This window comes from Triticum dicoccoides, chromosome 6A, assembly GCF_002162155.2.
Source record: "Triticum dicoccoides isolate Atlit2015 ecotype Zavitan chromosome 6A, WEW_v2.0, whole genome shotgun sequence".
Classification (NCBI taxonomy): Eukaryota; Viridiplantae; Streptophyta; class Magnoliopsida; order Poales; family Poaceae; genus Triticum; species Triticum dicoccoides.
In genome coordinates, this window is record NC_041390.1 from 2,287,196 (window position 1) to 2,303,657 (window position 16,462).

General features: G+C 47.4%; 1 protein-coding gene across 1 annotated transcript; it reads left to right on the forward strand.

Moving 5' to 3' along the window:
• Positions 1-713: 713 nt before the first annotated feature.
• LOC119318883 (receptor-like protein EIX1) lies at positions 714-3,883 on the forward strand. Its single transcript, XM_037593446.1, has 3 exons — positions 714-723; positions 783-1,063; positions 1,439-3,883. The coding sequence occupies exons 1-3, from the start codon at positions 714-716 to the stop codon at positions 3,881-3,883; spliced, it is 2,736 nt and encodes a 911-aa protein (XP_037449343.1).
• The last annotated feature ends 12,579 nt before the right edge of the window (positions 3,884-16,462 follow it).

Below are 16,462 nucleotides of genomic sequence, written 5' to 3' on the forward strand. Positions count from 1 at the left end.
GTGACATGGCGCAGTACGTGTGGGCGGTTTTGGCTCCCACCACATGTGCGGGTGTTAGCGTTGTTCTTTTTTTCCTGGTCCTCCATCGCATTGCGTGTTTTTCTTTCTTGACGCATCATCACAATGCGTGTTTTTTAACACTGTAATTTCAAAAAAGGTCTTATATTTTTATGCCGAGTAGTACTACTTTCAAAATAAGTAGTGTTCCTTTTTTTTTTGTTAGGGAGAACTCTTCGTCAATTGGTAGTCCCCCTCCGACCATGTTTCTCCATAGCTTTTCTTCATCCAGCCAATTTTTTCCCACCACATGATATTTGACCACATCTTTCTAACACGCCACTAAATCATATTAATTTATTTACCCTTTACAGCGCTACATGAAATTCATCTTAATTAACTTACCTCTTCCAATAATGTGGAATTGCGCCATTCGACTCCACACCATATTTCACCGCACCCTTCTGGTATGCCACTCAATCATATTAATTTACTTATTATGCACATGATGTTGGGCCAGTCCCCACACCGAATACTTCCAGCGACGGTGATACGAACGACGATGACAGACAAAGCTTTACGCCGAGATGCGCTGTAGGTAGCTAGCCTGATTTACTCTAGCCACGCCCAAGCTAGCTAGCTCGATATTGTTGATCGATTCTTGCCGCCGGCCAGAATATAACAACCGCGCACACACGAATCGCTAGACGAGATTGATGGCCACAGGTACGAGATACGTACCTGTTGATTTCTTTATTGATTTCAATCTCAACTCGTGGTGCAAGTTTTACTCGTGGACGCGCTTCTCGACTTCAGGGACGGCCTCTACGACCCAAGCAACCTCCTATCGTCATGGCGAGGTGTGGAATGCTGCCGGTGGGCTGGCGTCGTTTGCAGCAACCGGACCGGCCACGTTGTCAAGCTGCGAATCAGCAGCATATACATCTCGGACACGTACAGCCTTGGAGGTGAGATACGCTCCTCCTTGCTAACTTTACGACATCTGAAGCAGCTGGAACTCTCATACAACAACTTCGGAGGCCAACCCATCCCGGAGTTCATCAGCGCCCTCGGGCGCGGGCGCCTAACGCACCTCGACCTCTCCTACTCAAGATTTGGCAGCCGGATTCCTCCCCAGCTCGGCAACCTCTCGAACCTGGTCAGCCTTCAGCTCGAGTATATGGAATATGGCTCTTACTCACCTAATCTCGCATGGGCGTCGCGCCTCAGGCAACTGCAGGTCCTCGCTATGAGTAACGTGGACCTCAGCTCTGCCGCCGAGTGGTTTCATGTTATAAACATGCTCCCCTATTTGACATACCTTGATTTAAGTGCTTGTGAGCTTCCGAACAATATGCCTCACCAGATGCATTCCAATCTCACACATCTGAACCAGCTATACCTCTCATGCAACGACTTTGGCGGCCAACCCATCCCGAAGCTCATCGGCGCCCTTAGGAGGCTGACACATCTCGACCTCTCTTCGTCCAATTTCGGTGGTCAGATTCCTCGCCACCTCGGGAACCTCTCGAACCTGGTCAGCCTTGATCTCAGCAGAATGCCGCAAAATGCTTACTCACCTGATCTCACCTGGGTTTCGTCCCTCACGAAGCTGCAGGTCCTCATCATAACTGAGGTGGACCTCAGCGCCGCTGTCCACTGGACTCATGCTATTAACATGCTCCCCAGTTTGATAAACCTTGATTTAAGTTCTTGTAGGCTTCACAACACCATGCCTCCCCCGTCACATTCCAATCTCACATCTCTGGAGACCCTCACCCTTTCTGGAAACTCCTTCAACGCATCTCTTGGAGCCAAAAATTTGGTTTGGGATCTGCCTAGCCTCCAAGCGCTCTTCCTAGATGACTGTGGAATTGATGGTCCAATCCCTGACGCGGTGGGGAACTTGACCTCCATTCAACACTTGTTACTTTATTCGAACAAGTTCACTGGCACCATGCCATTGACCTTCAAGAAACTGAAGACACTACAACAACTCTTTTTGCAAGACAACTTCATCAACATGGATGTGGCAGAGCTACTGCACCGGTTGCCATCAGATGCACTGCAGGAGCTGGTTATGGACAACAACAATTTGAAAGGGAGCTTACCAGCTCGTCTAAGGCACTTTAACAGGTTGAACACGCTCTTCCTCGACTCAAACGAGCTTTCTGGAGAGATACCAGTTGGTATACGGGAGCTCAAAAGTTTGAGTAGATTATCGCTAAGCTCGAACAACCTGCACGGTACAATCACAGAGGGCCATTTCACAAATCTAACCACCTTAGAATTCCTACTTATCTCTGAAAATTCCTTAACCGTGAAGGTCAACAGTACATGGAAGCCTCCATTCAAATTAGTCTCAGCAGGCCTTAGATCTTGCATAGTAGGGCCCCAGTTTCCAGCATGGCTTAACCAACCAACGATCACCTATCTTGATGTTTCAAACACAAGCATACATGATAACATACCTGTCTGGATTGCTAATTCCAATACTAGGTATATGGATTTGTCAAGAAATCGCCTTTTTGGCATGCTTCCTACATTTTCCCAACTTACTCAATTGGAAGTACTGGACGTCAGTTCTAACCATATTGTTGGCCCGATTCCACCACTTACAAATAGTCTACGCTTACTGGACCTATCTAGAAACAATCTATCAGGCGCATTGCCATCAGATATAGGAGCATCAAAGCTAGAAGTACTGCTTCTCTTTGACAATTCCTTTTCTGGCACTATTCCCTGCTCCCTGTTTCAGTTGCAATACTTGCTATTTCTAGACCTATCAAAAAACCTGCTAAATGGGACATTGACCAAGTGCCCTCAAGGACTCAAAACCTCAAATACTACCTTAGTTAACTTGAACAACAACCGTCTTTCAGGAGCCTTCCCATTATTTCTTCAGAGATGCAGAAAGCTACAGTTTTTGGATCTGGCGTACAATAAATTTTCTGGGAGAATACCAACATGGATCGCGTCAAAGTTACCACAATTGGCATTTTTGCGTTTGCGCTCAAATATGTTCTCTGGTGGCATCCCCAGTCAACTAACTATGATGAAGGGGCTTCAGTTTTTAGACATTTCATGCAACAACATATCAGGGAGCATACCACGCTCGCTTCAGAATCTCATAGCTATGACACTTACTTCAAATAATAGTGGTGGCCTTTTCAATCTCACTGATTATAAAGTTTTATCTGCGGCCGCGTATGCTCAGGCTTATACTGATAGTTTATTGGTGAACATAAAAGGTCAACAACTTGAATATACCAAAGGGATCGCATATATGGTGAACATTGATTTTTCTTGCAACAGTTTGACAGGACAAATTCCTCAAGAAATTGGAAAGCTCGTTGCATTAAAGAACATAAACTTCTCCTGGAATAGTTTGACTGGCATAATACCCCAATTTATTGGTGAACTACATGCATTGGAGTCTTTTGACCTCTCACATAATGAGCTATCCGGTGCAATTCCTACAAGTTTATCAGCTCTAACATCACTAAGCCACTTGAACTTGTCATATAACGACCTGACCGGAACTATACCCTCTGGGAACCAACTAAGAACTCTAGAGGACCAAGCGTCCATCTACATTGGCAACCCAGGTCTATGTGGCCCACCTCTCACAAGGAATTGCTCACGAAGAGACATAATTACATATGCTCCTCAAGAGCATGCTGAAGGAATGAGTGATGTTGTTTCATTGTACCTCAGCATGTGCTTAGGATTTGTACTAGGTCTCTGGGTTGTCTTTTGTGGCTTACTGTTCAAGAGGAAATGGAGGGTTTGCTGGTTCTCACTTATGGACCACATTTATGATCGAGCTTACGTGCAAGTTGTTGTGGGTTGGGCTTCATTGGTAAGAAAAATCCGTCAAGGATGAGATCTCAAATGCTCGAACATCTCTTGATACTAATGATATAAGAATAGCTTCAATAATCACCGTTGTGTGCAATGGTCTCTTTGGTTTGTAACTTAGCGTGATCACATGTGATAGTTATTATTATTGGAATTGTACCTGTACTCGGTAGTGTATAAACCGAATATAATACTCTAGAAGGGGCGTGAGTGTGTTCTTGTTCTTGTTGTACATGGTTAGTCACTTGAGATTGATCCCAATATCTGTATAGCTAGGGCGTGGATAAAGCTCAAGCGAATTAACCTAATCTTGTAATCTGGTTTTTCTATATAACACACACGCATCCCTGCCCACCGGCATATGCTTCTAGCCTCAAATCTGTTCACGCGAGCTCATGTGAGCTCGAGCCAACATACTCCACGTCCTCATTTTTGCCACAACGTTGTAAAAAACTGAAAGATGCTGCCTAGGCTATAATGTCATTTTTTTGTTGATACTGCTTGGCTGATTTATTCATTTGATGACATGACGACAGTGCATCATCTCTCTCGGTCTCGATAAAGTAGTACGGTACATACAACCAACCAATTAATTAGTCAAGAGTCAACTCTTACCTCAACAAATTAGTCTCTCTCTCTCTCTCTCTCTCTCTCTCTCTCTCTCTCTCCCTCTCTCTCTCCCTCCCAACCTGCCAATAATAGTCACATCTCCATTCAACAACCAACCAATGCTTCTCCATGCAGTCACTAACAAACTAAAGGGGAGGGACTCTCGGCTCCTAATATATTCACATCTTCTCATCCTCCTTCCTTCCATATCTGTCTGCCTCCTCATCACAACAAATAACCTGTTGCGGATCCTTCAACGTCTCACCACCCACGCTGACCAAAAACCTACCTACTGACTAGACTATTAGTACACCTTGTCATGACTAATGCACAACCACGAGTGAAAGCCTCAAGTGACAGCCGAGCATACCCTTGAGATCATACTTCTTCTAGCTAGACAGCGCCCCTGATCCAGAAACTGCTGCAGATACGGTGAAACTAGCCGCGCTGCTACTATGGATGTTGTGTAAATCCAGTGGAGGGCCCTCATGGCATGCACCCTTTGACAGCACCAGCACCTCGCTGCTGCCATCTGGAACATGGCCGCCATGGCACAACGGCAGGTAAATCAGCTCTAGGTACAGTTCGCCTGCCACCGGTTCCAGCAAAGGGTCGACCAGCCGCACACCGCACTAGTCATACTGCTTGCAGAGGCTAACCAGTGAAGAAGGCACAACTTGGTCTGTTATGTCAAATATAGCTTCACTATGGTCAAACAATGCTTCCGTGTCATGGTTAGCGGTCGAACCAGGCTGCATCCAAACCAAAGAAAAAGTTAAATTAAATATATAAGATCAAGTTGACACAATGAGCATGCAGCAGGCAGCAAGAGTGAAAGAAAAATCACCGATGGACTATCTTGGCCTCCGTGATTCGTCAAGGTATGACCCATCATATCGTCTAGCTGCTGTATATGTACCATATCCTATTATTGGACCTCCATCACATTTGGTGCAACCGAAGGGAGATGATAGCATGGGCTATATATTATCGATTTGGATAGTGGTCCAATAATATGATAGGTGTTTAGGCACAGTGTCCTATCTTGCCAGTTGTGGCTATTTGTATGAGTTCTTATTCTCGTTTGGCTATTTGAGATATTATTTGTACTTTGAGAGTCGTTACTATTTAATAAAGGTTTCTTTTATTATGCAGTTGTGCCCCACTACTCAGTTTTGCCATTAAAAATTATAACTCCTAAAAAATGTCATCATTTTCGTGCGATGCTTGCTCAAAAATGCCCTTAGATATCTAAAAAACACCATTATTTCATTGGTTGTTTGCTCAAAAATGCCATTGAACATCATTATTGCCAAGTCAAACCTGATCATGTTATATGACAAAAATACCCTTAAACCCATATGTCAGCTCTCTCTATCTCACAATGACAAGTGTGGGATCCACTTGTCAAGAGTAAGCAAGCGAATAATTTTACAGGAAAACAAGAACGCTGTTGGGATCAAGTGGAACTCACACTTTATTTTATCTCTACTCTTAATGGACGAGTTGGTTGAATAGTCCTCCACTTTTGACTGGTTTTTTTGTCTGGTTTTTTTTGTCTCCCTTCCCACCATCCGACCGGTATACTTTTTCTCCACTATTTTCTTGTAAACAAACACTTTCCTACTGTACAAAAAGAGACAGATCCTAACTTTGCTAACTTATCCAAATCAAGCGATCCATCTCATCAATACAATTTGTTAGAGGAAACAAATAACAAATTTTAAGGAAACAAATAACCGACTTTAAAGGAAAAAAATCCAATTTACTAATACTCCTGCATCATGATGGAATCAGAACTTTCCTAACAGTTTTGCTAAAGCACGTCTAGATGTGCCATAAGTATTGCACATCTAAGTCCTATGTCATTGATCTTACGTTGAGATTCGTGAGGATATTTTTTTCTTTTTTTTCCTCTTTATATTTGATTCACTCACTTAGATGTGCAATAACTAGAGCACATCTAGATGTGCCTTAGACACACCCTTTTCCTAATACTCCTACATGGCAAATCACCACATATTCACTTGTCGTGGCTCCCGTTCCACGAATAGGAAATTCCCAGCAGCTTCGACCCCTTTCACACACGACCATGGCGCCGCTGCCCATCGCCGCCATGCCACACGCGAGGGGGCTCTGCCAGTCGGACCTGGCCGCCTCGCTCCCTCGCGCCCGTGTGCCGGGGAGCGACACCGCGCGACGCAGACCGCTGGCCGCCGCGTGCGCCGGGCACATCTCAGCCGGGAGCAGAGGAATCGGGACCGAGGGCCACCGTGCGCACTATGCGCTAGCCGTGCCTCCAGTGGGTCGGTGCAGCCAAGGTCGCCGTCTCGTTGGGGGCAACGTGCGAGTGCGGGCGTCATGGGTCGCCGTCGTCGTGGACGGTGAGCGTGCCGAGGCTTCCGCTTGCGCGTGCAGGCCTGGCGTCAAGCCGCATCGACGTTGTTGAGGTCGCCGACAGCGGCAGGTGCTAGGGGCCTCCTCTGCCTCGTGATGCGGCTGTGCTACGGAGAGCCGGGCCGAGGGCCACTCGTAGGAGCAGCGCGTCGTGGCTGTGGTCTCCACCATGATGGGAGGACTGGTGCTACTGCATGCCTCTTCCACGAGGATATTAGAGCATCTCCAGCCATGCCCCCAAACAAGGCCTCTTAGACGATATTTTGGCCACCGGCGCCGAAAAATCGGCCCAGTCGCATCCCCAAAGGCCCTTTTTTCCCCGGCTCGGGCCGAAATTAGCGTCGGCGGACCCAGAACGAACCTTGCGCGCTGGGGCGCTTGGGGGCGCCGGCCGAATCGTTTTTGGTGCGAAAATCGACGGGCCATCCTTGGCAGCGAGTCAGCTCTTCTCGTCGATTCGTCGTCCTCATCGCCTCGGTTCCCGCGGGGGAATCAATGCCAAATTTGCCGCGCGCTGCCGCGCCGGTCAGCCTCCTCCATTGATGCCTCACGGGCGGCGCAGTGAAGACGGGACGACGCGCGCCACTCGCCCGCCACGCGTATGCATGGCGGCCACGCGAGCGCCGCCTATATAAGCCGCCCCTCCCGCACCGGTGAGCCACACACACACCTCGCTCTCCACCGCCGACGCCCCCGTTCCTCCCTCTCTTCTCGCTGTTTCCAGTTCACCCAATTGCCGAGCGCTTCCCAGGCGATGGCGCCGCGGCGAACGGCTTCGGCCGCCGCCACCTTCACGAGGACGAAGCCCGGCTTCTCCATGAGACCGGTTACCCGGTCCCGCCGGACATGCGGGTGCCCAGGGCGTGGAGGGTAAGCGCTGGCGGGGTTCCGGTGCCACTGCCGCCCACTAGGGCGGCCGGGCGTGCGGAGATCGACCGTATCCGTGCCTCTCTGCCGCTGGCGGCGAGAGAAGGGCCGAGGTACACCCCCGATAGCTCGCTGTGGGAGCCATACTTCCATCGTCGCCACGCTTTTCAAATGTTACGATGATTCTCCACTTTACTCTGAAATTCTCCACTTTTATTTTTGTTACGATGATTCTCCACTTTACTCTGAAGTTCTTTGAACTTTTCAAATGTTTCACACTTGTGTTTCATCAAGTAGATATACTCATATCTGCTCAAATCATCTGTGAAGGACAGAACATAATGATACTTGTCGTGAGCTTTAATATTCATCGGACCACATACATCAGTATGTATGATTTCCAACAAATCTGTTGCTCGCTCCATTGTTCCGGAGAACGGAGTCTTTAGTCATCTTGCCCATAAGGCATGGTTCGCAAGCACCAAGTGATTCATAATCAAATGATTCCAAAATCCCATCAGCATGGAGTTTCTTCATGCGCTTTACACCAATATGACCTAAACGGCAGTGCCATAAATAAGTTGCACTATCATTATTAACTTTGCATCTTTTGGTTTCAATATTATGAATATGTGTATCACTACGATCGAGATCCAATGAACCATTTTCATTGGGTGTGTAACCATATAAGGTTTTATTCATGTAAACAGAACAACAATTTATTCTCTTACTTAAATGAATAACCGTATTACAATAAACATGATCAAATCATATTTATGCTCAACGTAAACACCAAATAACACTTATTTAGGTTCAACACTAATCCCGAAAGTATAGGGAGTGTGCGATGATGATCATATCAATCTTGGAACCACTTCCAACACACATCGTCACTTCACCCTTAACTAGTCTCTGTTTATTCTGCAACTCCCGTTTCGAGTTACTAATCTTAGCAACTGAACCAGTATCAAATACCGAGGGGTTGCTATAAACACTAGTAAAGTACACATCAATAATATGTATATCGAATATACTTATGTTCACTTTGCCATCCTTCTTATCCACCAATCACTTGGGGTAGTTCCGCTTCCAGTGACCAGTCCCTTTGCAGAAGAAGCACTTAGTCTCAGGCTTAGGACCAGACTTGGGCTTCTTCACTTGAGCAGCAACTTGCTTGCTGTTTTTCTTGAAGTTCCCCTTTTTCCTTTTGCCCTTTTCTTAAAACTAGTGATCTTGTCAACCATCAACACTTGATGCTCTTTCTTGATTTCTACCTTCATCGATTTCATCATCATGAAAAGCTCGGGAGTCGTTTTCGTCATCCCTTGCATACTATAGTTCATCACGAAGTTCTACTAACTTGGTGATGGTGACTAGAGAATTCTGTCAATCACTATCTTATCTGGAAGATTAACTCCCACTTGATTCAAGCGATTGTAGTACCCAGACAATCTGAGCACATGCTCACTAGTTGAGCGATTCTCCTCCATCTTTTAGCTATAGAACTTGTTGGAGACTTCATATCTCTCAACTCGGATATTTGCTTGAAATATTAACTTCAACTCCTGGAACATCTCATATGGTCCATGACGTTCAAAACGTCTTTGAAGTCCCGATTCTAAGCCATTAAGCATGGTGCACTAAACTATCAAGTAGTCATCATATTGAGCTAGCCAAACGTTCATAACGTCTGCATCTGCTCCTGCAATAGGTCTGTCACCTAGCGGTGCATCAAGGACATAATTCTTCTGTGCAGCAGTGAGGATAAACCTCAGATCACGGATCCAATCCGCATCATTGCTACTAACATCTTTCAACATAATTTTCTCTAGGAACATATCAAAATAAATACAGGGAAGCAACAACGCGAGCTATTGATCTACAACATGATTTGCAAAATATTACCAGGATTAAGTTCATGATAAATTTAAGTTCAATTAATCATATTACTAAAGAACTCCCACTTAGATAGACATCCCTCTAATCCTCTAAGTGATCACGTGATCCAAATCAACTAAACCATGTCCGATCATCATGTGAGATGGAGTAGTTTCATTGGTGAACATCACTATGTTGATCATATCTACTATATGATTCACGCTCGACCTTTCGGTCTCCGTGTTCCGAGGCCATATCTGTATATGCTTGGCTCGTCAAGTATAACCTGAGTATTCCGCGTGTGCAACTATTTTGCACCCGTTGTATTTGAACGTAGAGCCTATCACACCCGATCATCACGTGGTGTCTCAGCACGAAGAACTTTCGCAACGGTGCATACTTAGGGAGAACACTTCTTGATAATTAGTGAGAGATCATCTTATAATGCTACCGTCAATCAAAGCAAGATAAGATGCATAAAAGATAAACATCACATGCAATCAATATAAGTGATATGATATGGCCATCATCATCTTGTGCTTGTGATCTCCATCTTCGAAGCACCGTCGTGATCACCATCGTCACCGGCACGACACTTTGATCTCCATCGTAGCATTGTTGTCGTCTCGCCAATCTTATGCTTCCACGACTATCGCTACCGCTTAGTGATAAAGTAAAGCATTACAGCGTGATTGCATTGCATACAATAAAGCGACAACCATATGGCTCCTGCCAGTTGCCGATAACTCGGTTACAAAACATGATCATCTCATACAATAAAATTTAGCATCATGTCTTGACCATATCACGTCACAACATGCCCTGCAAAAACAAGTTAGACGTCCTCTACTTTGTTGTTGCAAGTTTTACGTGGCTGCTACGGGCTTATGCAAGAACCAATCTTACCTACGCATCAAAACCACAACGATAGTTTGTAAAGTTGGTGCTGTTTTAACCTTCGCAAGGACCGGGCGTAGCCACACTCGGTTCAACTAAAGTTGGAGAAACTGTCACCCGCAAGACACCTATGTGCAAAGCACGTCGGGAGAACCGGTCTCGCGTAAGCGTACGCGTAATGTCGGTCCGGGCCGCTTCGTCCAACAATACCGCCGAACCAAAGTATGACATGCTGGTAAGCAGTATGACTTATATCGCCCACAACTCACTTGTGTTCTACTCGTGCATATAACATCAACACATAAAACCTAGGCTCGGATGCCACTGTTGGGGAACGTAGTAATTTCAAAAAAATTCCTACGCACACGCAAGATCATGGTGATGCATAGCAACGAGAGGGGAGAGTGTGATCTACGTACCCTTGTAGACCGACAGCGGAAGCGTTAGCACAACGTGGTTGATGTAGTCGTACGTCTTCACGGCCCGACCGATCAAGCACCGAAACTACGGCACCTCCGAGTTCTAGCACACGTTCAGCTCGATGACGATCCCCGGACTCCGATCCAGCAAAGTGTCGGGGAAGAGTTCTGTCAGCACGACGGCGTGGTGACGATCTTGATGTTCTACCGTCGCAGGGCTTCGCCTAAGCACCGCTACAATATTATCGAGGAGTATCGAGGAAGGGGGCACCGCACACGGCTAAGAAAACGATCACGAGGATCAACTTGTGTGTCTATGGGGTGCCCCCTGCCCTCGTATATAAAGGAGTGGAGGAGGGGAGGGCCGGCCCTCTCTATGGCGCGCCCTAGGGGAGTCCTACTCCCACCGGGAGTAGGATTCCCCCTTTCCTAGTTCAACTAGGAGTCCTTCCATGTAGTAGGAGTAGGGGACAAGGAAAGGGAAGAGGAAAGAGAAGGAAGGAGGGGGCGCAGCCCCTCCCCCTAGTCCAATTCGGACTAGGCCTTGGGTGGGCGGCCTGCCTCTCCCTCTCCCCTAAAGCCCAATAAGGCCCATATACTTCTTCTCCCGTATTCCCGTAACTCCCCGGTACTCCGAAAAATATCCGAACCACTCGGAACCTTTCCGATGTCCGAATATAGTCGTCCAATATATCGATCTTTACGTCTCGACCATTTCGAGACTCCTCGTCATGTCCCCGATCTCATCCGGGACTCCGAACTCCTTCGGTACATCAAAACTCATAAACTCATAATATAACTGTCATCGAAACCTTAAGCGTGCGGACCCTACGGGTTCGAGAACAATGTAGACATGACCGAGATACATCTCCGGTCAATAACCAATAGCGGAGCCTGTATGCTCATATTGGCTCCTACATATTCTACGGAGATCTTTATCGGTCAGACCGCATAACAACATACGTTGTTCCCTTTGTCATCGGTATGTTACTTGCCCGAGATTCGATCGTCGGTATCTCAATACCTAGTTCAATCTCGTTACCGGCAAGTCTCTTTACTCATTCCATAATACATCATCTCGCAACTAACTCATTAGTTGCAATGCTTGCAAGGCTTATGTGATGTGCATTACCGAGAGGGCCCAGAGATACCTCTCCGACAATTGGAGTGACAAATCCTAATCTCGAAATACGCCAACCCAACATGTACCTTTGGAGACACCTGTAGAGCTCCTTTATAATCACCCAGTTACGTTGTGACGTTTGGTAGCACACAAAGTGTTCCTCCGGTAAACGGGAGTTGCATAATCTCATAGTCATAGGAACATGTATAAGTCATGAAGAAAGCAATAGCAACATACTAAACGATCGAGTGCTAAGCTAACGGAATGGGTCAAGTCAATCACATCATTCTCCTAATGATGTGATCCCGTTAATCAAATAGCAACTCTTTGTCTATGGTTAGGAAACATAACCATCTTTGATTAACGAGCTAGTCAAGTAGCTAGAGGCATACTAGTGACACTCTGTTTGTCTATGTATTCACACATGTATTATGTTTCCGGTTAATACAATTCTAGCATGAATAATAAACATTTATCATGAAATAAGGAAAAAAATAATAACTTTATTATTGCCTCTAGGGCATATTTCCTTCAATGAGGAGGTGCCGAGTGATGCCGGTGGATGGGTGTCGTCTGCAACAACCGGACCGGCCACGTCGTCAAGCTCCAAATCAGTAGCGTATCACCTCGGACACGAATAGCCTTGGAGGGATACGTTCCTCCTTGTTCACTTTACGACATCTGAAGTAGCTGGAACTCTCATGCAACAACTTCGGAGGCCAACCCATCCCGAAGTTCATCGGCGTCCTTGGGCGCAGGAGGCTGGCGCATCTCGATCTCTCCAACTCATATTTCGTTGGTCGAATTCCTCCCCACCTCGGAAAACTCCCAAGCCTAGTCAGCCTTAAACTAAACCTCTCAAACCTGTCAAGCCTTTCAAGTTGTCTAGAGAGATACCAGTTGGTATACGGGAGCTCACAAACTTGAACACATTATTGCTAAGCGACAATAACCTACATGGTGCAACCACTAAGGAACATTTCACTAATTTGATTATCTTACAATACCTATATATCTCTCATAACTCCCTAACCTTTCCCGCAAAAAAAAATGATAACTCCCTAACCGTGAAGGTCAACAGTACCTGGAAAACTCCATTCAGCTTATCCACAATAGGCTTTAGACTTGCATACTAGGGCCCCAGTTTCCAGCTTGGCTTAACTAACCAACAATCTTTTGGCTTTACATTTCAAACACGGGCATACACGATAACATACCTTTCTGGATTGCTAATTCCTCTCTTGAAAAATTGTATTTGTTAGAGAATCGTCTTGTTGGCACGCTGCCTACATTTCCCCTATGATCTCCTTTGACAATACTAGATGTCAGTTCTAACCAGATTGTTGGCCCAATTCCAACACTTCCTAATAAGCTACAATTCTTGGACCTCTCTAGAAACAATCTATCAGGAACACCGCCACCAGATATGGGAGAACTAATGCTAGCAATGCTCCTCCTCTCTAACAAATCCTTTTCTGGAACTATTCCCTGCTCCCTCCAACCATTGCAATTCCTAGACCTCTCAAATAACATGCTAAAAGGGACATTTCCCAATCGTCCTCAAGGATACAAAACCTCTGTTCTTACCTTGCTTAAGCTGAACAACAACCGTCTTTCAGGAGAATTCCCATCGTTTCTTCAAAGATGCAGAGAGCTAAAATTTCTGGATCTGTCCTACAATAATTTTTCTGGGATATTACCAACATGGATCAAGTCATTGTTACTACGTTTGGCACTTTTGCGTTTGTGCTTAAACATGTTCTCTGATGCCATCCCTGGTCAACTAACCAGGATGAAGGGGCTTCAATTTTTAGACATTACATGCAGTAACATCTCAGGGGACATACCACGTTCACTTGGGAACTTACAGCTATGACCTCTGCTTACTATAATAGTGGTGGACTTTTCAACCTTCTTGATGGAGTTGGAGCTCTGGACATTTGCGTTGACGCTTTTACTGTAGTGGTACACATAAATAAATAAAATACATCTATTAGTGTTCAAAAAGATTAAAATTAACTAATGACATAGAGATATTTTTACATGCTATAAAATTCACATCCCACTTCGGTTCACAGCTTCCTAAACAATGAAAGCAAATTTACAGAGGATTAGTGTTTTTTTGTTTCACGACCCACATATCGAATTTGAATTGGCATTCCAAATAGGTGAGTATGGATGTTGCTTATCGAAGATTTTTCAATCTACTAAGAAGACTTCCTGCAACTTGGCAGCACGCTCGTCATCACGGTCGCACATCGGCGGCGGGCATGGCGAGAGGTGGCGTTTTTTGGGCGTCCTGTGGCTTCGGAGAACACGTAGCACCTGGTGCTCGAGCCGTTCTTCTGCTTGTTGCGGGGCAGTGACGAGATCGTGAGGCGAGAGTAGGTTAGGGCGGTAGCCACCGAAGATGGTCCATTGGCAGCCGTCCGAAATCGGCAACCGGTGATGATGATCCCACACCTTGTTGTAGCCTGGTATTCGTCCACGTCGTTCCGTGGTGTCGTACTTGTACACGCGGTCACCATACTGGTAGCACAGCATGCCGTCGTCACCGTCGAGCCAGGCTGCCCTCGGGTGGTGATGGTGGCGGCAACGGAGGAGATCGGTTAGGTGCCGCAGTTGGAGAACGGTGCCGTCGTTAGTGACGCCCGTTTCAAAGCTGTAGCGCAGCTCCCAGCTGAGTGGCGCAGGTGACAGGACCCAGAACCGGAGGCAGTGGGATGGACTCTTTTCGTGCACGGCGACGCATGGCCGGCCGTGCAGCTCGAGGACGTCGGTCGCCGCTTCATTGGCGCCGCACCTGGGGAGGCGGCAGGCGTGTTGCGTCTCGCTGGCCACGTCAAAGATGAGCAGCCTATCGGGCTTCCTGTCGCCCTCCCGCTCATTGGCCAGTACGTACAGCTTGCCGTCGATGAGAGCAGGTGGCGACCCCAACCCGTGGCCCTGGAAGAGTCCCTTATGCCGGCGCCACACGCCTGCCTCCGGCCCGCGGCCCAAGGTGAGCACGTGCACATAGTTCCCCGTCGCCGCGAAGGAGAGGCGGAAGAGCTTGTACTGCCGCGTCGACGCGCTGTACCCCATGGCGTACATGTGCGGGTGCACCCTCAAGGGCACGTCCGACGTCTCGCTCCTGGCCGGCGGCTCCACCCGCAGCCTGTCGCCGGTGATGGGATTGCAGACGAAGAGCGGCAGCTGCCAGCCGCCGGTGTTTGCGGCGAGGAGGACGAAGCCGTTGCAGGCGTTGGCGGCGCCGTACATGGCGGTCACGTCGAGAGCGCACATGGCCGTTGACGTCGACACGTTGAACACCGTCGTGTCGGGGTTTGTGCCCGGCGTCTGGGTCACGGACAGGAGCAGCGCCTCCGTGCCGGCGCCGGAGACGACGTGTGTGGCGTGGGCGTGGAGGTTGAGGAAGGATGGATCCTTGAGGACGCGGCGCCATAGCCGGGACACGCAGCGGCCGCAAGCGACGTCCCTCGTCGGCAGCTTCAGCAGGATCTGGCGCAGGGTCTCCTCCGCCACAGCCTCCATCTTCACTACGATCGATAGGTGTAGTCCTCGCCATCCTATATATTACAGCCCGATGGGATTCAGTACGTACACAACCTTGCACGGCACGTGAGTATTCTGGATCGTATAGGATTGGGAGTGCATTACGAAGTCAGTTAGCTAATAGGCTATCTTAGTGCATGTACAACTGGACGCCTCAAACTCTTTTTATATGCCCAAACGGATAATAATCGATAAAAAAAACCGATCTAGACGGACTCTTCAAACTGACCTCAAATGCCCGGACTAACCGGCACCACTTGTATCCAGCCTAAGGCAGATATGGGAAGGCCCGGGCACGTCTGCCATGTCGGATCCGGACCACGCTGGCCCACCATAACCCCACATATATTCGTCCTAGTCCGCTTCTTGTACCAAATCCTAACCACTCCACGCCACTCCACTCTGCCCCCAAGCTCCATTCCGATGCCCGGACTAACCGGCACCACTTATATCCATCACCGGAGTGGGTTCCCGCCGCACCTCCTTGAGCTGCTGCCGCATCAGCTGCTGGGGCGTAACGATGTCGTGGGAGCAAAGACATTTGAGATTAAGTACATGAGCAGCTTTCTCTTGAAATCATCGTCGCTTGTTTCCATCGCACCAAGCATATTCGCGAAAGCAGAGTTCGCCGGGAGGGACGTAAGCCCAGGGAACATTTCAGGATAAAGACGTGCTTTCACTTTCGTATCAACCTTGTATGGGACATCCATGCCGCCATTGGGGACACCAAGTGTGTTGAAAACAGATTCCTCATCTAATGGAATCCTACCACGTCCTGGTATGACAAATTCCCTCTTGTCCGGATGGTATAACCTCGCAAACCAGTCGCACACGGGGTTATTCAAGTTGGTGCACTGAA

Excerpts from the sequence above, each read along its gene's own strand:
- LOC119318883 (XM_037593446.1), top strand. Across the intron at positions 1,064-1,438 it reads CCATCCCGGAGTTCATCAGC|CTCATCGGCGCCCTTAGGAG; the intron begins GCCCTCGGGCGC and ends CCCATCCCGAAG.